Source organism: Pseudorca crassidens, chromosome 12 (assembly GCF_039906515.1).
Source record: "Pseudorca crassidens isolate mPseCra1 chromosome 12, mPseCra1.hap1, whole genome shotgun sequence".
Classification (NCBI taxonomy): Eukaryota; Metazoa; Chordata; class Mammalia; order Artiodactyla; family Delphinidae; genus Pseudorca; species Pseudorca crassidens.
This window is the reverse complement of record NC_090307.1, coordinates 72,337,470-72,364,461: the sequence shown is the minus strand read 5'-3', so window position 1 is coordinate 72,364,461 and position 26,992 is coordinate 72,337,470. Positions and strand designations below refer to the sequence as shown.

Sequence of the window (26,992 nt, the reverse complement as noted above, 5' to 3'; positions counted from 1 at the left end):
CGAAAAGCCGAGCTCATCTGCCTCCCCACTGGACTGTGTGGAATGGAGCCCTGGTGCCTGCCCTGGACGCTTCCCATGCTCTGTCTGCGACTACTCAATACTCCTGGAAATAATCTCCTTAGATGATTTTTTTTCAGAGTGATGAATGTCTGAGCCTGGTGGAGAGGATGGCTAGATGATCTGGGTTATGCCTATCCCATATTGAGGGATTTTCCTTCCTCTCCTCTGCTGGGGGTCCTGGGCCTTTCCTGTGCCCCCATGATGGAGGTGTTGAATCATGGATGGTCAGTCAATGATCCTAGCCTCCTCCCTTTTTCCTGGCACTCATTCCCCTGTCAGTTAACTCATCTCCAGGTGGAGGGAGGACGTGGGACAGAAATCTGTCCATTTCAGTCCTGAAGAGAAAATTGGTTGAAAAGGAAGGAAATTACTAAAAAACCAACGGGTTAACGAGGAAATCAAAAGGGAAATTTAAAAATGCCTTGAGACAAATGACAATGAAAACACAACCATACAAATTCTATAGGATGTGGTAAAAGCAGTTATTAGAGGGAAGTTCATAGCGATACAGGCCTACCTCAAAAAACAAGAAAAATCTCAAAGGAAACAATCTAACCCACCACCTAAAAGAACTGGAAAAAGAAGAACAAACAAAACCTAAAGTCAGCAGAAGGAAGGAAATAATAAAGATCAGAGAGGGAATAAATAAAACAGAGATTAAGAAAAGGAAGGAAGTTAGAACAATGGACCTATGAGAGGCTGAGAACTGGACCGGAGGAGCTTTCACCACAGTGAGGCCAGGGCACTTGGCCTTCGTCAGTAATGTCTGCACCCTGCTACCCACCGCCCAGGCACGGCCACATTCAGAATTCTAGAATTTCTGGATTTGAAGGGAACTTCATTATCTCCTAAGCTCTTGCTAAGTGTTCCAAAGCACCCTTTCTCTTCTTCACCCACTACATTCATTGGACGTCTAGCATGTGCAGAGCTTGCAAGAAATCCGAAGATGCGTTGCCTATCCCAGCTTCCCTTTTTTCTCCCCATCCTTCCCCGTTCTCCTCACTCTTCCCTCTCTACCGCCTTCCTTCCTTGATGAATTCAGTAAATTTTTTTACGATTTCTTCTCCATAGAAGACACTATGGTAGTTGGTAGGGGATATAATAGTGAGTAAAATAAATAAAGTTTATGTACTTCTACTGTGCACTCAGCACTGCATTAACTTAGCTTTCCAAGAAAATACAGGGGATACCAAACCCAACACAGAGGACAGCAGTGTAGGGGCTCTTGTGGTTCCCAGACAGCTTCTGAATGTCACAGTCATTCTACACTTGGGACACACGTATTCATGAGAGGTGACATTGCATGAGTGTGGACCGTCTTGTGGGAGACAGTGAACATGAGAACAAGTCACCAAGACCAATTCAGGTTGTGAGAAGCACTCTGAAAGGAATGATGCAGAAAGTGAAAAGGGGGATTTTGGAGAAGGAGAGCTGAGACCTGGATGACCAGAGGAAGCCAGCCAAGCAAAGATATCAAAGAGAGTGCCAGACTGAGGGAACAGCATGTGCAAAGGCCCTGAGGTACAGAATGAATTTGGAAGTTTTAAGGAGAAAAAAGTGCATGGGGTCACACTGTAGTTTGAGGGGAAGCATGGTAAGAGATGATGTTGGCCGGGGGGCTGAGGGGGTGGTGGTCCAAGGCTAGGCCCAAAAGGCTTTGAAGCCCACTGAAAGGAGTTTTGATCTTATTCTCAGTGTTATGGGCAGCCACTGATGGGTTCTAACCAAAGAGATCCTATGACCTGATTTACATCTTAGAAGTACTACCCATCCACTCCAGATGATTTGATCATTTCCAAGGACTCATCTGGTACAAATCTTGATTGGGGATCGATTTTTGAGGTGTGGTGGGAAATCTGCAGTGGCTGACAGTCTACCTGTGTATGAGGATTCCCATCTGTCTTGCCCAAAATAGAGGACCACCATGGGTCCCTTGATATAACTGCAAAGTCAAGACTTCCTTGAAGAGTGTGAAGTGCTAGGTGAAGTTCAGGTGACTTGTGTTTAACCTAAATGTTATTAATAAGCAAGTCAGTGAGGCCCATGCAAAGTTTCTCCCGAGTCTCTGGGCTCTAATTAGTCAGCACAGAGGGTGGGGATGGTCGTCACTCCCCTCAGTGGTCCTCTTCGCTGATTTTAACCAAGTGGGAAAAAGAGACCCAGGGAGCCAGATGGGACCAGCTTGATTACTGAGGAAGCTGGGCTGTAGACCATAGATGGACACCTACACTCTGTCCTCCCCAAGTGACTTTGATTCAGCCTACCCAGGCCCAAGGAGAGAAGTCTGGAAAAGAGGGGGGACAGAGGGGGAGACCCACTGCTGGCTTTTTGGTCCAGTGCTGTTGCCCTGGAAACGGGATGCCATGGATATCAGATATCCCAAGTACCTCCCTCCCTAACACCGCCAATCAGATGGCCCCTCCTCTCTCAGGAGAAGTGAGGGAGAGATGGAGCAGTGGACACTCCCTGCTGGAGTGACGCACATTTTCCCCACCCCCTGTGGAAATGTGAGGGCCGTCTGCAACCCTGAGAAAGGTTGGGGTTTGTTCTCTGCCCTCCTCTGAAACTGGGGTGGCAAACCTTAGGGAGTTAAGCACTATTACTAATTAGTATTGCTATAAAAATAGCACACACATGGCAAATCAATGAAATTATTAAAAAATGATGCACAGTAAAAAGTGGTTCCCTCTCCCACTGCAAGCCTCAGTCCTGCTCTGCTAAGGCAATTCCCATTACTTTGCTCAAATGTAGTCCTTTCACTCCCATGAGAGCTGTTATACCCACTACTCTACCTTGATTTTTTTCACCTCACACTGAATTGTGTTGGCACATAGCTCTGCTATTCTTTATGTTATTTTTAAATTAGTTACATAGTTGTTGAATAGGTAATATTTTATCGATACACACACAGCTATGTATGTATATATACATATACATACACATAGATACATATGTATCGATGTGAAGGTATGTAGTGAAAATTCTCCTTCCCACCATTACTCGCCATCCTATTTCCAGTGTCCCACCTCCCTTATAACCATCATGATTAGTTTCTTGTGTCTCCTTTCAGAGTTTCTTTATGCACATATAAGCAAATGCCAACATATCTAGCTTTATTTTCTTTCCCCATTTCTACACAAAAAGCAACAAATTCTGTGTACTGTTCTGCACTTTGCGTTTTAACCTAACACAAACCATGGCCGTCTCTCCTCTTTGGTCCACAGATAGCTTCGCCATCCTTTTCTCGCAGCTGCACAGTCTTCTGTCTGGATGTTCTGTAATTGATTTAACCTTATTGATGGATACTTCGTTTGTCTCCAGGTCGTTTGCGGAGAGTGCTGCATTGCTTAACCTTGTATGTATGTCATTTTGCACGTGGGCAGACATCTCCCTGCAGGATAAATTCCCAAAGTGGACTTGAGTCAAAGGGGAGGTGTAATTCTGAACATTCTCGCCAGGTTACTCACCATGTAATTCACCAGGGACTTCATCTCATCCGTTTGAGCCCTGCGTGTATTCCATCTTGTGTTTCTACAATCATTTAACTAGCCCCCTATAGATGGGCAGGTAAATTGTTTCCAGATTTTTGCTAATAGAAATAATACTTGGTACTGTGAACACTTTGTACCATCCCACTGGGTGTCATGACCGTAACTGTCCTTCTGTTTGGGGACCTGACCAAGCAGCCCATCTACCTAGAAATCTACAGCTGTTTAGATGGAACTTCTTTTGCTACCAAGCCACTGCATCCACACTCTCTTGCTAGCCCTCATGTGCCACAAATCCCCGGCCTGATCTGTGACACAAAGTCTGGCTGCGGTGGGGTGGGCTTCCTGGGTGCTCTGGAGTAAAAGTGTGGTGAGGCAAGCGAAAGGTCGACCAACCGTGGGCACACCTGCAGCAACAACTAGAGAAAGCGAGAGAGCACCTTGGAATCACCTGGCGCGGGGTGGGGTGGTGGTTGCATTCTAGAAACCCACTATGCCTGGATCCAACTGCCCCAGATTCCAACTTCGATGGTCAGGTTAACAGTCACCAGAAGTTAAGCATAGACAGAGCTGGAGGGCAGCAGCACTCTTGTGTAGAGTAGGTGTCAGGGTAAATAAACAAGTTTAGGTTATTCTGGAAGGTGTTTTTTCAGCATCAATCAAAATGTTAAATATGTAAGTCTTTTGACTGAGCAATACAACTTCTGGTACGTGTTCCTGAAGAATTACCTGGACATGTTCACGAAAGGTGTGTCTTTATTGCAGTGTTATTTGAGAAGACAGGGTGGAGAATAACAACCGGAATATGAATCGATTAAGAGCCTGATTCAGTAATGTATATGTTTATATTTTAATGTAGCCATTAAAAAAGCATGAAGTGGCCACATATGTGCTGACAAAAAGATGGATTTTAAGTGAAAAAATGGTGGTGGGGCACTAGTGTAATGGAATACTATACAGCAGTGAAAATGAATTGATCAGAACTACACTTATCAACATGGATGAATCTCACAAAATGTTGAACGAAAGGAAAGGAAAGGAAGGAGCAGGTTGCAGGAGGATTCATATATAAAGTTTTAAAACAGGCTGCACAATATATTGTTCAGAGATACTGACACATAATAAACACATGCACACAATAACTAATAATAATAGTAAAATATACATAATGCACATAATAAATGAGAATGCTCAAGGCCAAATTCAGGACGGGAGTTACTCCCAGGAGGTGGAGAAGAAGAAGGAGAGGGTGGTAGGGAGGAACAAACAGAGATTGCCTGTGCTGGTTTGCCTGCTGTTTCTTAAGCTGAAGGTGTACACACATGGGTACTGTTGCCTCACTCTTCAGCTCTTTCTGAATGGCTGGAATATTTCAAAGCGCACTTCTTATTGCCAGAGCAATATATGCGATGTCATAACTCTGTGAATGTTTAGATTGACAGTGACAACAGTGCTTTATGAGGGCTGACAGCTGCTCTGTGAGCCGTGCTGTACACTCATGGTCTCGTCTTACTCTCTGACAAGCCTAAGAGATAAGGCTGGTGTGATCCCACCTTACAGATGAGAACAGGGAGGCCCAGAGAAGGGAAGGGACTGTCCAGGGTCTCGTGGGCAGTTAGCAGGCTGAATCTGGAACCCAAGCAATTCTGACTTCAACCCCACACGCCTATGTGCTGTCACACCTTTTAAGGTGAAAATGCTTTATTATTTTTATATCAGTACATTTTATTTGGAGATTAAACAAGATCCTATTAACAGGAGTTCCCTTGGGAAGGCAGGACTGGTGGATGGGTCGGGGTGGTACAGGGCGGATACTTCTGATTTTATACCTTTCAGGTATTCTTGCATTTTTCAAATAAACTATTTTATGTGGAAAAGAGGAAAGGACACAGGAAACAAGGTCAGAACGTGTCTAATCCTACCCCAATTTGCTCTATGATCTTGGACAGGTCACTTCCTCTTTCTGAGGCTTGATTTTTATTTTCATCTATAAAATGGGAAAAACAAAATGCCAAGTTCACAGCATTGTTTGGAGGTTGGAATGAGATCGCAGCTGGGAATGCACTTGGCAGAGTTTCAGTCGCCGTCTGAGTGTCAGTATTGTTAGCCCGGGCACAGGTAGAGGGCTCTGACTGAGCACCCGAAGCCCACCCCCATCTCTGCCCTTTCTGTCCCAGAAAGTCTTCTCAAAGTCCAGCGGGTCCTTGTTCCCGCAGGACTGAGTGAGCTGGGTCTGGCTGAAGGGAATGGGTCGTATTCATCAGCTCTGACTGTTTGCTGTCCAAGGTGGACCTCTGGATGCCAGCACCTGCTGCCTGTGTCTGGCACATAGTAGGTGCTCGCTGAATGAATGAATGGTCAAATGTGAGTGGGAGAAAGAAATCCAGCCCTCACTGATGTCAGTGTCCTTATCTGTAAAATGGGGATTAGCCTAAGACCTTCTCCGCCCTAAAATTCAACGATTTAAGCAGAGCAAAGCACATCAACCCCAGGAATGGGAGGGAAAGTCTGTTCAGTTCTGGGGGCAGCACCGATGGGCATCACTTAGAGGGGCTTTTGCTCCCCCCGCCCCCGCCCAAGGGACATTTGGCAACGTCTGGAGTCAGTTCTGATTGTCACACAGGGGGTGGGGGGAGGTTGCTACTGGCCTCTAGCGAGTGGAGACCAGGGATGCTGCCCAACCTCCTGCAATGCACAGGACAGGCCCTTGCCCCACAGCAGAGAATCATCCAGCCGAGACGTAGAGGGCACGGAATGAACTGACATTCTTTGTTTCTGGTTTTGTCTGATGGGCTTTGATGTGGTTTTTCAAGCCTCAAATAGCCTTGTGTTGTTATGGCTGCCAACATGCTGTGTGACCCTGGGCAGCCCACTTTCCCTCTCTGGACCTCAGGTCCTTCCTCTGGGCACTTTGTAACCAGGAACTCTGCGACACTTTCCATCTGTAAGAGGTGACATTTTGTATTTGGTTTTGTCCCTGTGAGGGCCAAGCAAACCCACCAGCGTGGGCTGAGCAAGTCCTTATTGTGGAAGGTGAAGGTACAAGAAAGCACCACTGAGTTAGATATGAATATTGTTGATGAGAACAGTGACTAACGTTTTTGTACTGCCATTTATCAAAAAGATATCCATTGATCCACCTGCCATTCCTACTTCCTAAAAGTAGCCACTTTGACTACTGATTCACGAGTCCAGCGAGAGAAGAGTTATCGTCATCCCCACTGGGAGACTGCATCCCAAAGGGGTTCAATGACTAGTGAATGAAGCAATTCTGTGATTACAAATGTTTGTCTCCTTTCCCTCCTCCTCTCCATCACAAGGCAGCATTTAAACCCTGCTCTTTTCATAAAATTTTTTTCACTTAAGAAAGTTTTGAATACTTCTTATGCACATTTTAGAAAATGTCAAAAAGTAGAAGGAAGAAAACACACCACTGAAAGGCCCACCACCCAGAGGCAACCAGGATCACACTTGGGGGCCTTTCCTCCAAGTCAAAAAATGACTCTCTGATTGCGATTTGTTTGAGTTGGTTGTGTCTAGTCGTTTGCATCCACACCATAGAATTTTACGTCTTGCTGTTTTCACAGAACATTATAGCAGAAGCATCGTCCGGCTTCTGCTTGCTCCACTTCTCCTTCTATCCCTTCGTGCCTGTGTGATGTGCTATTGCTTAGAATCCAGGCTGTTCCTGGCCATTCTGCAGGCATTTAAGATCTTCAGCTTCAGAGCCTCAGAACTTGTGCTTTTTCGACTTCAGTGGGATGCTTCCCAGTCTAACCTCCCATCTCCCCATCAACGTCAGAGAAAAGACAGAGGGAGATGTGTTTCCCCCACAACTTGGGTAGCAGAACAAATGCTCAGTTGCCTTCAGCGTTGCTCCATTCTGTCTTGAGAGAGAGAAGCAGCATAAGGATATAATTAAAGCTCTGTCTCTTCGGTTTGGTACCCGTATTGGGTTATCGCTGTGCGTCTGCCTTCCTAACTTCGTTGTTTTTTTAATCGAAGTATAGTTGATTTACAATGTCGTGTTAATTTCTGCTGTACAGCAAAGCGATTCAGTTATATATATTCTTTTTTTTTTTTTTGCGGTACGCGGGCCTCTCACTGTTGTGGCCTCTTCCGTTGTGGAGCACAGGCTCCGGACGCGCAGGCCCAGCAGCCATGGCTCACGGGCCCAGCCGCTCCGCGGCATGTGCGATCTTCCCGGACCGGGGCACGAACCCGTGTCCCCTGCATCAGCAGGCGGACTCTCAACCACTGCGCCACCAGGGAAGCCCTGTATATTCTTTTTCATATTCTTTTCCATTGCGGTTTGTCACAGGATCTTGAATATAGTTCACTGTGTTATACAGTAGGACCTTGTTGTTATGCCTTCCTAACTTCTTGAATGCAGGGACCATGTCCTAGAGTGTTGACTCTCTCATGCTGAGGGTCAACCAGCCAAAAGAGTCAGCACCCAGTGCTTTCACTCATCAGTTGATGGACAGCATTCCAGTGGGGCACTGAACACACACGATAAAGGGAGAACCAGCCAGACGTGACCACGGTGATTGAAAAAGTCAAGTGCTATGGGAAAGAGGAGTTAATTTAACCGGGTGGTCACTGGGGCCCCAGGAAAAGCTGGCCTGTTTGAGCAAGTGAAGTCTCTGGACCTCTGAGGCCATGGAATCCAATTCTGGCTAATTCCCACTGGGATGTGGTTTCACATGGCACTCATTTGGCCAGCGTCCCAGCTGAGAGCAAAGGCCGGGTCTCACGGGCTGCATGCCTTGCAGATCACAGAATACACTCATCTGTCTTGAACGTGGCCTTCAGTTTGGAGCCAGCCAGCAAGACCCCAGCGTGTGTGAGCTCTGAAGAGTAAGAAGAGGCATCGGGGGCAGGGAGATGAATGGTGTGTGTTGCGACGCTTCTTGGGAGTCAGGTGTTCAGTGAGAAAGGGCTGACGCGGTCCAGTGGATCCGCTTCCTAAAATGCTTTCTAGCTGCTGAGCTTGGCACCAGTTTTTCCCCGGGGGACCCCGGAGGTGGAGCAGTGATTGGGGGTGGGGAGGAAGTTGACTCCAGGGTCCTCTTTGTTGTATTTCCTGCTGCTTTTCTTGGCTCTGCTGGATCTCCGTGGGCTCGGAGGGGATCCAGATGTGATGGGTCTGCCACAGGAGACCAGACCCATGCGGTCTGGTTAAAATTCGTATTTTAACCAGGAACATGTTGGTGTTGCGGGGTGCTATCTGGGGGGTTGAAGGACGCTGTAGCCCACCCAGCAGAAACGCGAACAGACCAGGGGCTTAGGAGAGAGGGGTTTTGTGGGGAGAGGCCAATTCAAGCCGAGGAGAGGCTGCAGGTGATAATACTCCGTATTTCTTGAAGGCTGGCAGCGTGGTCTTTGCCATCAGGAAAACCAAGGTTTGAAACCCAGCTTTGTTGTATGACCTTGGAAAGTTACTTAATATCCTAGAGCCTCCATTTGCCCATCCGTAAAATAGGAATAATGATTTCTAATTAGCAAGGGTGAGAAAGATTTAGGTGAGGTAATGAATACAAAGCGTGTAGCACATGCCTTTGCACATATTCGGCACTTGGTAAAGTCATCAGAAACGAAATGTTATAAATACCACTCTTATTACAGCCAAGGCCCGTTGATGTGCTTTATGTCATGTGTAATCTTTTATCACCTTTGACACAACTTGTTTTCCAAGTATTTCTATCTCTCACTCCCTCTTCCACTTCCTCTCTCTCCTCCAGCCCCTTGTGATCAAGGGGGCATTTTTGTGAAAAGACTGGCTGAAACGAATGTAGCCACAGGACCCAACAAAACTCACAAGCTAGTGTCAGGACTGAGGTTGTCGCTTGGCCCTTTTTAGCAAGATTACCAACAAGCTCTAAGAATAATTGCCAGTTACCTGATTGTTTCAAAAATCAACAGTCAGAGCTGGAAGGACCCTTAGATTTTATCTAGTCTGGCTGCCCATTTGACACACAGAAGAGGAAACCCACCCAGTAATGATGGGGAGTAGTGGCCAAGACAGGACCACTATCCGAGTCCCCCAACCCCTGCTTGCATCCAAGCTCTGTGCATCAAACCACAGCTGGGTCTTGGGAGCCAGGTGTCCTGAACCCTCATCCGCGATTGTTCTTGTCTTATCACCTTCTCACTTGACAGTCTACAAAGATGGTCAATACCAATCATTTGATAAAAGTGACCGTGAGCATAAAAGTCACAGCTTTCAAGCAGGGCCACAACTGAGCTGATCCTATGAGGTAGATGGAGTGTCTCTACTACAGAAAAGAGGCTTAATGGACTTGCCCAGGTTCACGCAGCTAGTAACTGTCAAAGGCAGAATTTGAACCCAGGTCTAACCCCAAAGCCTCAGCGCTTCCCACCTTGGACCAGGAAACCTGCCTGGCACCTGAATGACCTGGATCTGTCCTCAGGTCAGATCTGGCCCCAGGGCCATCGTCGTCCTGGAATGTACACGGGCTTGGTAATCAGTGTCACACGACAGGAATATTTGTTGATGCCAGTTGCACACTGTTGCAGTCTAGATAGATCAAGCCACTGCCGGTGCTGACTCGTGAAAGTAAAAGAGCCTTTCCAACGGCTATGGAAATAAATTTAAATGACAGTGCGGAAGGGACCCGAGACTGTGGCTGAGTGAGTGTCTTTTTCTGCGGAAAATTGACAAGGACAGCTATCAGTCCTTTGTCCCCAGGACATAATTCCTCTCTATCTCAAGATCATCATCGGTAACATTCTGACTGCTCCAGCCCTCTGCTGAGGGCACGATTACAATGACAAAAGTATAAAAAACAATGACGGATACAGCAGCGGATACGTACCAGGCACTCTGTGGGTGAGGGACCCACATGTGCATACATGTACGTATGCTTTCCATAATCAACCTCTTGAACGATGAAAACCCTATGAAATAGGGACAATAGCCCCATTTTACAGCTGAGGAAACTGAGGCTCAGAGAGGTAGAGCCATTTGCCAGCTTGCAGTTGGCAGAACTGGGTCTCAAATAAGTAGATGCAGCTGTTTTCAGGCATGAGTCTGCTAAACAGTAGCCTGGGCCAGCCCTTATTTAAAATTATTAGGTGGTTTTCCTTTCAAGGCAAAAATAAATCACAAGGAGTCAGCAGGGCATACAAGGCCCACCAGAGACTGGCCCCCACCTCCCTACCTCACCAGCTCTCTCTTTAATCACCCTCCACCTCTGTCCCCTGTTCTCTTTCATTCCTCTTTTGCGCTCACCTCAGCCAGGCCTCGGGTCTTCCCACACCCCTCTGTTCTAAACCTGCCTCACGATTCTGGATCCTCAAATCTTTGTGAGTTTCCCACAAGGTCACTTGTACATTATTTAGTTAAAACAAAAAAAAATCAAACTCCCCCAATCCCAGGATAATATAGCCCTGAGTCAGGGCACACAGCTTAGAGAAGAGACTGTGGGTTGGTTACAGCCCCACTCATCCTCTTAGTGGGATAGCCTTGTGCAGTGAGCAACCTGCCCAGCTGTACATGGTGGTTCTGCCCCACAGACTGGGTGAGGGGCCTGTCCTCTTAGCACACAAAACTTTTCTCTTTCTAAGCGTTTATCACATCAAATATGATTATTTCTACTTTCTTATTCCCCCTCCCAGGGCATATGTAACTGGACTGTGAAATTCTTGTGCCCTTGGTTTCTGTACCTCTAATGCTTAGCTCAGGCTGGCCATGATCAACCCCAGTCTCCCTGGTTGGGAAAAGGAAGTAAGAAAGGAAGGGAAGAAGGAATGAAAGGAGGCAGCCCCACATTGGTTGATTGGGCTGTACCAGCATCCTAGCAAGACTTGGGTACCACCTCAGGGGTGCCACCCTCAGAGTCTGCCAGTTGAGGACCTAAAGCCCCTGGCCCCAAGCTAACTGGTGTCCATTCTCTTTCCAAGATGCGCCACTGGAGGGAGATGCTGGCCCTTCAGGTACTTACTTTCTGCCCTTGGAAGCCCTGGGGAGCAGCAGTCTGAGCCACGAGACCCCCAAAGAGAGAGTGACCACGGCCCCTCTGAATCCAGCGCAGTCAGGGGACGAGCTTCACAAGCCAGAGTTGGAAGGGATGGTCCCCTCCGCACCTCAAGACTCCGCGGCCGCGTCCATGCTGCTTCTGCTTCCGGAGGAATCCGGCACCGGGCATGCCTTCCCCCCGACGAAGAAGCCGCCTTCGCTCAAGCAGGTGAACTTGACCAGGAGGCAGCTGAGGCCGAAAGCCACCACCGCAGCAGCTGTGCAGAGGGCGGCGTCCCAGCCAGCATCCTCGGACCTGGTCCTCCTCTCCTCTGCCACGGAGAAGCTCCGCCCACCTGGGGACCAGGACCCCATGGCCTCCGCAGGGGAGGAGACCCACCCACTGTTGCTGTCATCGGAGGAGCCCCTCTGGCTGGAGCAGAAGGAAGGTGCAGTCCCCACGACGCCCGCGCCCCTACAGATCGCCCCCTTCACCTCGCAGCCGCTGGTGGCCCACACGCTCCCCCAGAGCCCCGACCCCGGGGCGCCCGCCGTGCCTGAGGAGGCCCACGAGGCTCCCCCAGGGGATGCCAGCCCCATGACCCTGATGGACAAATGTGAGAACGAGCTGACCGGGTCGGCCTCGGAGGAAAGCCAGGAGACCACGACGTCCACCATCATTACCACCACGGTTATCACCACTGAGCAGGCCCCAGGTGTGTAGCCCCCAACCCCTCCAGCCCTCCCAGAACTGCGATGAGGCACCTGCTGTGTGCAGGGCATGGGAGAGGGGGGCCGGGGAGGTCCACGTCCCACCATTGGTTACCATCTATGGAGCCCTAGCTATGAGCTTGACCCTGTGGCCCAGAATTAATATCCCTATTTTAGAGATGAGATCCCTGAGACCGTAAGACATCGAGTACCCTGCCCAATGCCACACAGCTAAACAGCGGGATTCAAAGCCTTTCATCTTGGAACAGAATCCTTTTGTCTGCCTAGAAGGCCCTGGCCTTTCAAGGTGCTTTTGCTTTTACCGTTACTTGAACTTGATAAAATGCACATCTGTGTTCCAGTCTTTCTTCTACCTTTTTTTCCATCTTCAAACACAGAGGAGAGAAATCAGCTGTCAATCATACATTGATTTTGGACAAATGCAATGTGGCCGCTCAGGAAAGAGTATGAGCTCTAGGTTTGACTCCTGCTTGCTGTGTGAGCTTGGCCCAGATGCGCACCCTCTCTGAGCTTTGCTTTACTTAATCTCTGAGATGAGAATGAAATATCAGTCCCTCTGAGAATGAATGGGGTCACCCCTGTAGACCGATGAGGTGCCTAGCAGCATGTAGTAAGTTATTCTGTGTCAGATGCTGCTATTTGATTATCATGTTGATTCTGGAACTGAAGGAGAATGAACAGCAGTGGGAGGAGTGGGGACAGGAGAACACAGGTGTCCCCAGAGGCCCTGTTCCAGCCCGCAGCCCATCTGAGAGATGACATCTGAGCTGTTCTCTGTGTCCTAATGACAGTGCTTTTCTCCAGCTCTCTGCAGTGTGAGTTTCTCCGATCCTGAAGGGTACATCGACTCCAGTGATTACCCACCGCTGCCCCTCAACAACTTCCTGGAGTGCACGTACAACGTGACAGTCTACACTGGCTATGGGGTGGAACTCCAGGTAACCCCATAAAGGTGCCCTGCAGTGGCTGCCTCTTCCAGCAGGAGGTCTCTGAAGGATTGTCTGAGTCAGGCTTGTTTTTATCATCCTAACCAGTTTGGTTCTGGCTTTGCCCTAATGGGGCAATTTAAGCTGGGCTTTGGTGGATGAATAGGAGTTCCTAACTCAGGGCACAGCTGAAATAGCTTGGCACACATGGAGGGAAGGGGATGTGTTGATAAGTTGTGAATCATTACACCCAGAAGGAAAGTCCTCTGATATCCTGCTTATCAAACACACACATAGTCATGGAAGCCCCATGTGGCTCATTTGATTCATAAACTTTTGGCTGCAAACTAAGAATGGAAAAGCAGGGTAGCATAGTGCTCAAACATCTGGGTTTTAAGTCGCGGCTCTACCAGTTAATGCTATATGACTTTGGGTAAGGGACTCCAGCTCTCTGAGCCTCAGTTTCCCCATCAGTAAAACAGATGAAAATGTTGCTACTTTACAGAGTTTCAGGGAGGAATAAATATGACAGTGCACAGAGGACATTCATCCAGAGCCTAAGGGAGAGACAGCGGGCACTCAATGCATGTTACCAATTATCCCCACCCTAGTTCCAGGCCATCCCCAACCGACCTCCCCATCTTTAGAAGCACTTTTTGGTATGAAGTAAGATGACATGCCAGGAAGTGGTGAACTGTCCAGTTCACTGTCCCACAGAAGAAAGGGTGGACGTGAAGCCAGAAAGCCACCAGAAGATTTCAAGCAGAGTCAGTTGTATGACATAAGCAGAACTTTACTTTAAGAAGGTTTTCTGATTGCATAGGGAGGATGAAAGGTAAGCCTCTCGGCAGAACTCGTGTCCAGAGCTTAGCACAGCACGCGGCACGTGGTAGGTACTTCGTAAACGTTCATGGACTTAACCTGGAGAAAAGTTGCAGTCCAGCTGATGCTGGCACTTCATGAGCACTTCCTCCACTTGAACAGACCCACTCTGTCTAATACTGTACGGAGCTTTTCATCAGGCACCGTAGAATTCCTTCATTAGCACCTGCTCTGTACCAGTCACAGCAGTGGGGGGCAGGGTGATATGTAAAACTGCTGCAGTGCCTGCCCTAAAGGAGTCTGCTGTTTCGTGATTGAGATAGACACACGTGGAAGACATTGGGATGCTTCTCCCAATGGTCTGTAGTAGATGTTCATAGTGGATGTTGTGGAATCACAGTGGAGAGACAGGCAAGCTCCTCGGCAGTTAGGGAAGGTTTCACGGAGAAGGGTAATTTTAGTGGGGCTTTGACGAATGAGTAGGCATTCATCAAAGAGAAAAGAGAGTAAGGTGTATGGCCTGAAAGAGGAAAGGCTTGTCAGTAATGCCTGCCTTGCTTACACAAGAGACAAGGGTCTGGGGTCCCAGGCCCCACTAAGAGAAGCAGAAATACTCATATTGGGAACTGGGGACTGACTAAGGTCCCCACCCCACCCCCGCTCCATTTGTTCAGCATCCTTGTCTGCGAGTAAAGTATCTCCCTTCTTTCTCTCCCAAGCCTGGAAAGTGGACTAGGCAAACCAAGTACATGGAGCTTTGAGGAGCCTCTGCCACTGAAGCCACCATTGAGGAGGATAAGAAAGTGGGCCTGAGAAAGCCCTAGAGATGAGGCCCCCCACCCCCTCACCAGTTTATGCAGAAGGGCAAGAATGTATTCAGTCAGTCCATAAAGATTATTGAGCACGTACTACGTGCCAGGCACGATTTTAGGCCCTGGGGACCCTGAGCAGCACGGAAAGTTTCCTGCCTCCCTGGAGCTTACCTTCTGGTGAAATGCCTTCTGTCTCCCTGGAGATGGGACCTCAGGCACAAGCTGATCAAACCCCTGCCCCCACCTGCCAGCTCCAGAAGACTCTGTCTCGGCTGCCAGCATCCAGAAGCCCCTTTCATGGGACTCAGATAAGGGGGCTAACAGATGCCCTGTCCCAAACACGACTCAGATTCTGTCTACCCCTACCTGTCTCCAGGTGAAGAGTGTGAACCTGTCCGAGGGGGAGCTGCTTTCCATCCGTGGGGTGGACGGCCCCTCCCTGACCATTCTGGCCAACCACACCCTCCTGGTAGAGGGGCAGGTGATCCGAAGCCCCACCAACACCATCTCCGTCTACTTCCGGACCTTCCAGGACGATGGCCTTGGGACCTTCCAGCTGCACTACCAGGGTAAGACAGGCTGGGGCTGTTGAGATGTCGCTTTTGTCTCCCTTTCTCTCTGGAGCCAAGGATTCTCACCCTTTTTGTGCCAGGGACCCCCTCTGGCAGTTTGGTAACACTGTGAACCCCTTCTTAGATTTGTGTTTTTAAGAGCATAAAATATGTACAATTCAAAAGGAAGCCATTCGTATTTAATAGCAGTTGTCAAAATATTGTTTTCATCTATGACATCATAACCTCTGTGCTTCTTGATTAACACATTAGATAATATTTCCCAGTGGCTCTGATAATTATGTAATTTCAAAGGAGCATAAGAAATATGTCAAGATACTCATTTTGATATGAAAATATCTATGATTTCTCTTGGTGACAAAGTCACATGTTCTGTGACTATGTTACACATTGTTGCCTACATTTGTGATTGAAGGAAATACCATTGTTAAGTGAAAGGTTAATGAAGGATGAGCAAGCCCCCTTTTCCCGTTCAAGTTCATGTCTCCTGAATCTGACACACAAATCCCATGAGAGTCCATGGGTTGCTGGGAAACAGCCTTTGCTACTGGAGTCCTTCTCTCTTTTTTCTTCTTCTCCACTGTTTCTTTCTTTCCTTTTTTGTCTGTTTCTAGTCTCCTCTCTTTTGTTTTCTGTTCACCTTTCTCCTCTCTTCTCCTCCCTCTTTTCTTGCTTCCTTCATATCTTTCTTTCCTCCCCTCCCTCTCTTCATTCCCACCCCCATTCTCTCTTCCTTCTCTCTCTCATTTCAATGTCATCCCATTTTCCCCACCTCCTGGGCGTTTCCCAAGATCTCCGGTTACTTCCCTTACTAGGAGCTCCCCCTGGATACTTGCCAAGTATAAGATGGGGAAGGGGAGCCCTTAGCCACACCTTGGGAGGTCAAAAGCCATCCACATTTACGTCACATTGACTAAATGTCTGGAAAAACAATTCATTTAAAAATTTCCCCTTGGATGTTTCTGAAACAGATGGGTGACTGTATACAGGAGTGTCCGTTTCCTCACACCTTCTCAATATGCAGACTACCGTCTGTTGTCTTTGTTAATTAAAAAATGGAAAAAAAATAGCTCATTGAGCCATGAGCTTGAATTTAGTCCTCCTCATGGGAACTGGGAATGCACATATCCTAGGCTGCAGGAGAGGTCAGACCATAGTCTAGTGGTGGAGCTAGGACGGGTTCAGCACCCTCTTATGAAAATGAAACTCAAGGAGCTCAACGTGGTCACGTACACCCTTCTGCCACCCCATCCCGTGAGCTCTGTGCACCAGATATTGGGCTAAGGAGGCTCTTCTTTGGCATTTCACATGTAATCCTTACCGCCACCTGTGAAACAGGGACGATCACAGAGAGGAGAGTGAAGTTCAGGGCACTGTGTCAGTTTCTCAAGGTCACACGGTTTCTGAGTGATGGAGTAAGAGAATGTAAACTCACATTCATCACCCTCAGAGCCCAAGTCCTTACCTCCCAGGACGGTTGTTTCCAAGCTTTCATATCTTGGGCATTTCCTGAAGAACTGGTTATTCTAACTCTGGTCCAAGAGCCTGCATTTTTATCAGACACCTAAGCTGTTCGTGCAGGTGAGACTAACCTACCTGGGTGATCCTGTCCCTCCTGTGCTCAAGGAGAAGGCCGTTGTCTCCAGGGAGAGATGGGAACACATTTGTCGCCCCAAACCTGCTGTCTCTGCTTAGGCAGGGTGGGGAGCTTTGAGCCTAGAAAAAAGCGCTCATCTGGCAGTCTCAGCACCACGTGATCAACTCGAGTCACGAGAATACCCTCCTCCAGCGCTCCAGGGGCCTCAGGGGCCTCATCTTTTCTCCTCAGCAAAAATTGACTCCCAGGATGTGGGTCATGTTCTTTGTCTCTGCCTCTGAGAGATGACTGTCTGCCCCTGCATTTCTTCCCAGCCTTCATGCTGAGCTGCAATTTTCCCCGCCGGCCTGACTACGGGGATGTCATGGTGATGGACCTGCACTCAGGTGGGGTAGCCCACTTCCACTGCCACCTGGGTTACGAGCTCCAGGGTGCCAAGACGCTGACGTGCATCAATGCCTCCAAGCCCCACTGGAGCAGCCAGGAACCCATCTGCTCAGGTACATGCCAGCCTCAGCCAGACGAAACACGATGGTCCTCTTAAGAGGGGAGGGGCCAGCCCCCAGGGTATTAGCATTGACCTTAGGGAAGGGACTCCTCCAAATACAGGTGGCTGCTGCCGTTTAACGTTTTGTTATATGATAAAATTGACCATTAGTGACACTTAGTACATTCACAACATTGTGCAACCATCACCGCTATCTTTATCACCCCCAAAAGGACACCCTGGACCCAGTAGCAGTCATTTCTCCCTGTCCCCAGCCCTTGGCAACCACCAGTATGCTTTCTGTCTCTATAGATTTGCCTATTCTGGACATTTCACGTACATGGGATCGTACAATATGTAACCTTTTGTATCCGGCTTCTTTCACTTAGCATAGTGTTTTCAGGGTCCATCCATGTTGTAACGTCTGTCAGAACTTCATTCCTTTTCATGACTGAATAATATTCCATAATATGGATAGGCCACATTTCATCTGTTCATTCGTTGGTGGACATTTGAATTGTTTCCACTTTGGGGGTATTAGGAATAATGCTGCTATAAATGTCTGTATGCAGGTTTTTATGTTTTCATTTCTCTGGGGTATATATACCCCAAAGTGGAATTGCTGAGTTATATGCTAATACCACGTTTAACTTTTGAAGGAACCGTCAAACTGTTTTCCACAACGGCTGCACCGTTTTACTTTCCCACCAGCCATGTATGAAAGTACCAGTTTCTCCACATCCTCACCAGCACTTATTTTCGATGTCTTCTTTTTATTATTATAGCCATATAATAATGTGGGTGTGAAGGTATCTTACTGTGATTTTGATTTGCATTTTCCTAATGGCTAATGACATTAGTATCTTTTCATACGCTTGTTGGCCATTTGTATATCTTCTAGGGAAAATGTCTATCCAAGTCCTTTGCCCATTTTTAAAATTTGGTTGTTTGTCTTTTTCTTGAGTTGTAGGAGTTCTTTATATATTCTGGATACTAGACCCTTACCAGATATATGATTTGAAAATATTTTCTCCCACTCTGTGGGTTGTCTTTTCACTTCTTGATAGTGTCCTTAATTTTGACAAAGTCTAATTTGTGTAATTTTTGTTTGTTGCTTGTGCCTTGGATATGACAGCTGCCATATTTTGAGCCCAGTCCATATGCCAGGGCTCTGATAAATCCTCACAGCAATCCTACATGGTGGGAACAATATCCCCATTTTACAGATGAGGAAACTGAGGCCCATGGAGGTGAAGTTTCTCCCTCAAAGTCACCAGATAGAAATTGAACTGAGTCCAGAACCCTTCTCTCCTGAGCTCTTTTCCTTACACCTTCACTGTTCAAAGTACAATCTGCAGACCAGTGGGTTTATTAGAAATACACAATCCCAAGCCCCATACAAAACCAAGCGAATCAAAATCTACATTTAAGATGCTCCTTTTGTGGTTCATGTGCACATTATAGATTGAGAAGCACTCTGTACCACACTCTGTCTGCCCCAGTGGCCATAACCTTGACCATCCTCAGTTATCAAGAGAGCAAATCTCTATTAGATTCTCAAAAGTCCTGACCATGGCCAGGAAAGTGTAGGCTGCCCACATTAACTGAGCACCTTCTCTGTGCCAGGCCATGAGTCATGTACAAGGAGAATACTGGGAATAAGAAAACATCACTCCTGCCCTCCAGGCATTCATATAGTCAGTAGAATTCAAAATGCAAATGAGAGCTGATGATAAATTCTCAGATTTAATTGTTGCAGTATCGTTCCCCCAAGGCCCTTCAGAATTTTTCTTTTTTTTTTTTAACGAAGAAAAAAAATTCAAACCATAGGGAAGTTGGTCTCCATGCCTCCCTCACGTTAATTTTTATCTATGTATGAAATCAGAGAGGAATTAAGCCTCAATTTGTGCTAAGAAAGACGGATGGGGAGCCGCGGCTGGCAAATTGAAACCAGTCATCAGTCGGCTTAATAAGGCAAGGAATGGGAGCAGAGAGGCCGCAAATGAGTGGCAGCTCGGGGAGGACAGATGGCCGACGCCCCCCACCAGGGACAGTGTCCATCTCCTTGGCTCCTGAGCTATGGGGCAGTCATGCTGGCTACACTTTGAGCACCTACTCTGTGCCAGGGACAGTGCCAAGCCCTCTACATGCAGTGTTGCATTGACTTAACCACCACAGTCCCATAAAGAGGGTGGAATTAGTATTAACATTTTACAGTGACCTAGAGATTCGGAGATCTTCAGTGGCTCGTCCTAGATCCACAGCAGATAAGTGGCGCTGGCCAGATTTGAACCTTCACTTTTGGATGGGGATTCAGGAGAGGTAGCTGGAGAGCCTGCGTCCCAGTGCTCTGTCCGTGGTCCTGAAAGAACTACGGTACAAGACCTCTTGGTAGTGTCTTTGCTGTACGTCACAGCAGAGTCCAGAGCAGAGAAGGGAGCTATCTGCCTTTCTCATCAGTGCACGTCCTTATTAGTCATGCAGTCATTCAGCAAACATTTAATGAAAACCAAATATCCTAAAAATAAGTCTACCTCCCCACATTTGTATAACTCTTTCTAGTTCACAAATCACTTTTTAATATTTATTAAATTTTTATGATAAAAGTAATACATGGCTCTGGTAAAAAAAAAAAAATTCCAAGAAAGTGTTGAAGACTGTAGCAAATCACTTTTACATTCCTGGTCTCAGTTGATCCTTGCATATAGCTCATTGAAATGGATATAGCGGACCATTTTCTAGCTTCTTTTTTCCCACGTAAAATATAGTGAATATTGTCCTATGTTCTCAAGTTCTTTGAGAACATGTTTCTTCAAAACTATATGAATGACACGTATTTATTTCACCAAGCATCTGTACACGGACATTCATGTTCCTTCTGTTTTTTGCTCTTAGAGGCAATCTGGCAGTGAACATCCTCATTCATACATTTTTGTGAAACTCTCTAAATCTTTTCTTAAGGTAAATTCCCAGAACCTTAATCACTAGGTCAGAGTGTTTGAACATATTTTCCAGAGTTTTCATCAGATTGCCCTCCTGAAAGGCCACAGCAACTTGCAATCTAACCACTCCTGAATGAGAGTGACCATTTCCCATCACTGGAGATAGCTTTCCAGTTCATTGCTGCTTTTTATCTTGACCAATTAGGTGGATAAAGATAGAATATAGTTTAGATTTGCATTTCTTTTATCACCAGTGAGGCTGTATTTTTTTAGTGCTTACTGAGTAATAAAAGTATATTTCTTCTTTTGAGAACTGCCTATTTATGTCCTTCTTAATTACCATTTTGTAGTTAGGAATCAGGGCACAGCCAGCGCATGGAAGAATCCTTAAATCACAGCCATTCATTCCCCACCATGGAACGCACATGGCAATGGTTCTAATCATGGAATTAGACCACCTGTCAAACAAGATGAACCTGTCTCAGGAGGATGGGACTTTTCCCATGGTTTCTCTCTTCCCCAGCCTATTTCCTCCCATGAAGGGGTGGGGAGTGGGGAAGGATGAAACCCTCACTTCCTGTCTCTCTCTGTCTCTCTCTGCAATCTTCTCACTGCCCACCCACCCCTACTCTCTGACCCCAGCCCCTTGTGGAGGGGCGGTGCACAACGCCACCATCGGCCGCGTCCTGTCCCCAAGTCACTCTGGAAATACCAATGGGAGCCAGTTCTGTGTGTGGACGATTGAAGCTCCAGAGGGCCAGAAGCTGCATCTGCACTTTGAGAAGCTGTCACTGCATGAGAAGGACAGGTAAAACTCTGAGCGTCCCCAGCCAGCCTCATTCCTTCCCAGAGTGTTAGAACGCGGCTTGGGATTTGGAGTCTTGAAAGGACTAAAATGCTGCCTCATGGACGTCAAGAAAGGAAGAGCTGGGGAGGGTGGCAAGGATATTAGAGACCATCATCTTTGATCTCTTCCTTTTACACATAAGGAAACTAGAGGGGAAGGGACTTACCCTAGTCACACAACAGGGTAGGGGGAGAGACAAGAAGGGAATCCAGTTCCCCGACCTCGAACTGCCCCATCCCTTCTCCTGCGCATCCCTTTTTGCAGTTGAACAAGGAGGGAGTGTTTACTGAGCATCAGCTCTGTGCCCAATCATGTATTAGCCTCCATGGAGAACAGGAGAGAAGTAGGAAACATTGGTTCCTGGCAGTTGAGATGGAAAAACCAGACTTATGTACAAGAAGGAACTAGAGAAGATACAAGACAACATCTAAGCAAGAGTATGTCTGTAGATGCTAAGTTATATGCACAGAATCCAGAATCTGAAAACTCTGAGAACTTATTCTAGAATATTCTGGAATGTTCTAGAAAATTAGGGTCTTAGCTGCTTAGACTTGCTGTCTTAGGTTGAGTTTCCTTGGAAACAGACAGAGTGACAAAGATGTGAGAGAAAGTGGTTTGTTTGGGAGCTGATCTTAGCACCAGGAAAATGAGCAGAGAAGGAAAGGGAGTAGATACAGTATGTATTAGTAGGCAGGTGACTGCAGAGACAACTGGGTCTCTATCTTCTGCGGGCCTCCAGGAAGCTGCGTTGAGCAGGGCTCAGAGCGTTCCTATCGGAGGGTGAGGGAGCTGGGTATTTATCCACCCCCACCATCCATGTTGGAGGAGGCGTGCTCCTGGACACACTGACTCCCCAACACTGCCTGCCACCCTTGGAGCTGGCTGATTCTCAGAGACTCTGGAAGCCAGCCGAAAATGGGTAAGGAAAGAGTGCTATGGGGATGTGGGTAGGGCACCGACAGAGTGTCGGCACCTTAGAATTCTGGAATTGTCCGATGTTGATCTTAGAATTATATAGTGTCCTGGCTTCTTTGAAGCTTCAAATCTAGACCATTAACCTCTAGGAAAGGATTCTGAGAGAAAATACCAGAAAACTGAATAAGTTACCCAACTCTGGAGGCTACTTCCTTCCAAGTCATCCAGCTTTATCCTGAACGACTCCATATCAATAAATCACTGCTTTAAAGTACAAGGTGTGGGGCTTCCCTGGTGGCACAGTGGCTAAGAATCCGCCTGCCAGTGCAGGGGACATGGGGTCGAGCCCTGGTCCGGGAAGATCCCACATGCCGCAGAGCAACTAAGCACGTGCACCCCAACTGCTGAGCCTGCGCTCTAGAGCCCGCGAGCCACAACTGCTGAGCCCACGCGCTGCAACTACTGAAGGCCGCACACCTAGAGACTGTGCTCTGCAACAAGAGAAGCCACCATAATGAGAAGCCCACTCACCACAACAAAGAGTAGGCCCCGCTCATCACAACTAGAGAAAGCCCATGCAGCAATGAAGACCCAACGCAGCCAAAAATAAATAAATTTATAAAAAAAAAGAAATTCTCTTCCACCTGGGAACTCTGGGAGCCAGTGTAGACACACACACTAACTTCCCCATTCCTAGCAGCGAGAGAGCGGAGATCATTGTCCCTCATCTCCCATCAGTTAGATGATGGCTGCTCTCAGAGTTTGTTAATTCCCTGACACACTGGCCTGTCACCTGTGCCAGTAGCTGGGGCGCTCCAGAGAAAGCCTGCAGGAAAAGGAACACAAGTGCAGAGAAATGGTAAGAGCCTTGAGGAGCAACTAAGCACATGCGCCACAACTACTGAGCCTGCGCTCTAGAACCCACGAGCCACAACTACTGAAGCCCGCACACCTAGAGCCTGTGCTCCGCAACAAGAGAAGCCACTGCAATGAGAAGCCCGCGCACCACAATGAAGAGTAGCCCCTGCTCACCGCAACTAGAGAAAGCTCAGTGGGTAGGGAACTGGGGACTAAAAATTGGGACTCCTGACTGCAGGCACGGTGGTCTTAGGAGATAAAAATCAGTGACAGAGTGTAGTAGGGGTCCAATGCTTGGTCATTTGACTTGCATACCGACTCTGTCCTGCGCACTTTATATCCATGGTCTCTAATCCCCACACTCTGGTGTAGGTGTGCTTGTACCCATTTTACAGATGAAACAGAGGCTCAGTGGGGTGCAGTGTTTTTGTCCAAAGTCACTCAGCTCAGAAGTTAAAGTCGGAACTCTGTCTGATTATATATATATCAGTGTTTCAGGAATGATATTAGCCCAATCATCGCAGCTTCTCAATTAGTAATAATAATCAGTATCTATTAATTCATCTGGTCATTACATCACACCCAGCACTTTCCTTAAGAGCTCAGAGTCTATCCATGAGTCTGGGACAAGCATTGTACAGAAAGGGAGACAAATTCGAATAGATGAAGCAGAGTGCGCGGGCGAGTATGGGGTGAAATCGGGATGTGAGTCTGGGATTGAGGCCGCGGAGTGGGTGGTCACAGCACACACCTCCCACTGCTGTGTATCAGCGGCCCGAGAAGACCTCATATTGGCTCTTGTCTCCTTCCCCACTGCCAGGATGATGGTCTACAGTGGGCTGACTAACAAATCCACTCTTCTCTACGACTCCCTCCAAACCGAGAATGTCCCCTTTGAGGGCCTGCTGAGTGATGGCCACACCATCTGCATCGAATTCACGTCTGACCAGGGGCGGGTGGCCTCAGCCTTCAACATCCGGTTCGAGGGTGAGGGTCCCGGAGGCTGCCCCGTCTCCTAGGGTGGCAGCGTGGGAGCAGGGGAAGCATGGCGGGGCCGGGTCATGGGAGGTAGAAATCTGACCTGCAAAGGATTGGGGAGAAGCCGTAGCTAGAGTGACTCTTGGACTTCCCAAGGCCGCCTCTGCAGGGTTGGGAGAGCAGAGGTTCTTGTTCCCATTTTAGATAAGAAATAATGAGGCCCGAGAAGCCAAGTGAATGGCCTAAGGGCCCTCAGCAGGTCAGTGGGAACTGGAATGTGGGGTCTGGTACCCGTTTCCCTTGGGGCTTCCCTGAACAGCAGGAGGGGCCCCTGCTTCTGAGACACAGCCCTGTGAGCCACCCCTGACTCATTTGAGCGGCTGCCCTCTTTTGTGTCCTGGCCCCAGCCTTTGAGAAAGGCCACTGCTATGAGCCCTACATTCAGAATGGGAACTTCACCACGTCTGACCCGACCTATAACATCGGGACCATAGTGGAGTTTACCTGCGACCCCGGCCACTCCCTGGAGCAGGGCCCGGCCATCATTGAGTGTATCAACGTGCGGGACCCATACTGGAACGACACGGAGCCCCTGTGCAGAGGTGAGTGGGTCACAGCCCTCCTCCCAGGGCACCCCAGAGCCCTCCACACCTTCAGATGAAAGGCCCAGCTTATATACCGATTTTAGGAGTAGAATCCTTTCTGGAGCTCACCCTCCTTTGGGTCAGGTTTGCTGCTGGTCCTTGAGAAAATCACAAAATGGGTAAAATTGAAAAGTTGCCTCTTCCTCCAGGCACAAGACCCCATCATGCACAGCTTGGTGAGAAGATCGCTGCATGGATTTCAGCTCCTACCTGTGCTATGCAGACATGTGCAGTGCACAGCCCGCCCAACAGCACATGGCAGCCCTGAGTCTAATTAATGATAATGATAACAGTTGTTAATAGGAATGCAAAAAACTGTGTTTTTGTGCAGGCACTGCACAAAAACTGTGCAGGCACTCTGTGCCTTATCTGATTTAATCCTCGCTACAACCCTGTGAGGTGCATATTATTATTGATCCCGTGTACAGCTGAGGAAACAAGCTGTGACGTGACATGCTTCAGAACACACTGAGGGTAATTGGCAGAGGTGGGAATGGAACTCAAGTCTCTCTGTTCTCAGAGACCTGTGCCCTGAGCCCCTTTGGACAATGTCAGCTGTGTGGAATCCTCATCTACGGGGACTCCCAGTGCCCTGCCCTCCCCTATTTCTCCGTGTTCAAGGCCACTGAGCCACCCCGAGCCTGGACCCATGTGGGGAATGTGGAGTAATGAACAGAGCCCTGGCTCCCGGCAGCCGCCACCTGGATGGTGGTTGGCGTGAAATCACAGCCTTGCCGTGGTGAGGGATTGATCCCTGTATTAAATGTGCTGGTTTAACAGAGTGGAATTTATTGGTGCTTTGGCCTCTGCCACACTGAGAATTTTCCAAAGCAGTAAACACAGAGTGAAATTTAAAGGGCCAGGTGCCAGGTGCGGCCACATCTCCGCTTCCAGTTCAGAGCCAGGGCGTTCCACAGTAACGTTAAGAATTACTGAACGCTTACCTTGTGCCAGGCGTTGTGCTGTGTTTGACATCCATGAGCTCACTTAAGCCTCAGAATAACCCAGTGAAGTCAGCACTGGTGTTTCTCCCTGCTCTACAGAGGGAGGCATCTGAGGCTCCAGGAACTTATTACATGCCTTGTCACAGAGCCTTTGGTGGCAGAGGCAAGACTCGAACCCAGGTCCATCTGACTAGAATGTACCATCTCTAGTTACTATTCACCCTACTCAAGGGGAGGGCTATTAAGGATGCACTTGAAACTTTGAACTCTGTCGTTCGTCCTGAAAGAACTACAGTCATCCTTCAGTATCCACAGGGCACGGGTTCCAAGGCACACCCCCCCACGCCCCCAATACCAAAATCCGTGGATGTTCAAGCCCGTATAAAAGGGCACATCCTCTCATATACTTTAAATCATCTCTAGATTACTTATAATTCCTAATACAGTGTAAATACTGTGTAAATAGTTGTAAATACAATGCAAATGCTATGGGAATGTCCTAAATGCAATGTTAACGCTATGTGAATAGTTGCCGGTGAGTGGCAAATTCAAGTTTTGCTTTTTGAAACTTTCTGGAATTTTTTTTTCAAATATTTATGATCCCCTGTCGGTTGAATCCATGGATGCAGAACCCACAGTACGATGTCCTTGCCCCACCTTTGCCAAATTTCAGCTAAAGGAGGCAGGTGGCCAGTCCTAATTTAATCATTCCGCACACATGTATGGACTGTCTGACTTCATAGACCACACTCTTAACTGTTACACCAGATCTGCTTCCTTATGAGTAATGTGTGTGTGTGTGTCTGTGTCTTTACAGCCATGTGTGGTGGGGAGCTCTCTGCCGTGGCCGGGGTGGTGCTGTCCCCAAACTGGCCAGAGCCCTACGTGGAAGGTGAAGATTGTGTCTGGAAGATCCACGTAGGGGAGGAGAAACGGATCTTCTTAGATATCCAATTGTGAGTGTTTATGATGGGTGGACCCCCCAGGCCAGCCAGTTGGGGAAGAAATTGCTCCTGCTTTATTATTTCAACCAATATTAATTAAGCATCTACTGCGTGTCAGGGACTGTGCAAAGAACTGGTGTCCTTATGGTGAGGAAGTGACAACATCATACACACCCAGAAGGAGTTCCTGTCCTCAGGAAAGTCAGTTGTCTAAGGAAACAGGCACTAAGTGAGGAATTGCAGCGATGTAGCTTTGTTAAGCACTGTAAGGAAAGGTGCCTGATGCCATGAGATTCTATAACGGGGACTTGATATAAAGAGGAAGGTCAGAAAAGCCTTCCCTGAGAATCTGACAAAGCTCAGAACTAAAGGATGAATTGGAGTGAATTCATCCAAGAAGGAACAGAGTATGCAGAGGCCCTGTGACAAGAGCAGGCACAGCA

At 47.8% G+C, this 26,992-nt stretch overlaps 1 protein-coding gene across 4 annotated transcripts in view; it reads left to right on the top strand.

Annotated features, from left to right (window-relative positions):
- Nucleotides 1–26,992, top strand: part of SEZ6L (seizure related 6 homolog like) — a 199,466-nt gene that overhangs the window by 110,408 nt on the left and 62,066 nt on the right. For all 4 annotated transcript variants that reach the window (XM_067700410.1, XM_067700411.1, XM_067700409.1 and 1 more), the window contains exons 2-9: nucleotides 11,475–12,245; nucleotides 13,066–13,199; nucleotides 15,198–15,390; nucleotides 17,305–17,490; nucleotides 21,062–21,227; nucleotides 23,860–24,026; nucleotides 24,425–24,619; nucleotides 26,423–26,561. In XM_067700410.1, the coding sequence (XP_067556511.1) occupies nucleotides 11,475–12,245; nucleotides 13,066–13,199; nucleotides 15,198–15,390; nucleotides 17,305–17,490; nucleotides 21,062–21,227; nucleotides 23,860–24,026; nucleotides 24,425–24,619; nucleotides 26,423–26,561 (1,951 nt within the window). The remainder of the gene's footprint in view (nucleotides 1–11,474; nucleotides 12,246–13,065; nucleotides 13,200–15,197; nucleotides 15,391–17,304; nucleotides 17,491–21,061; nucleotides 21,228–23,859; nucleotides 24,027–24,424; nucleotides 24,620–26,422; nucleotides 26,562–26,992) is intronic.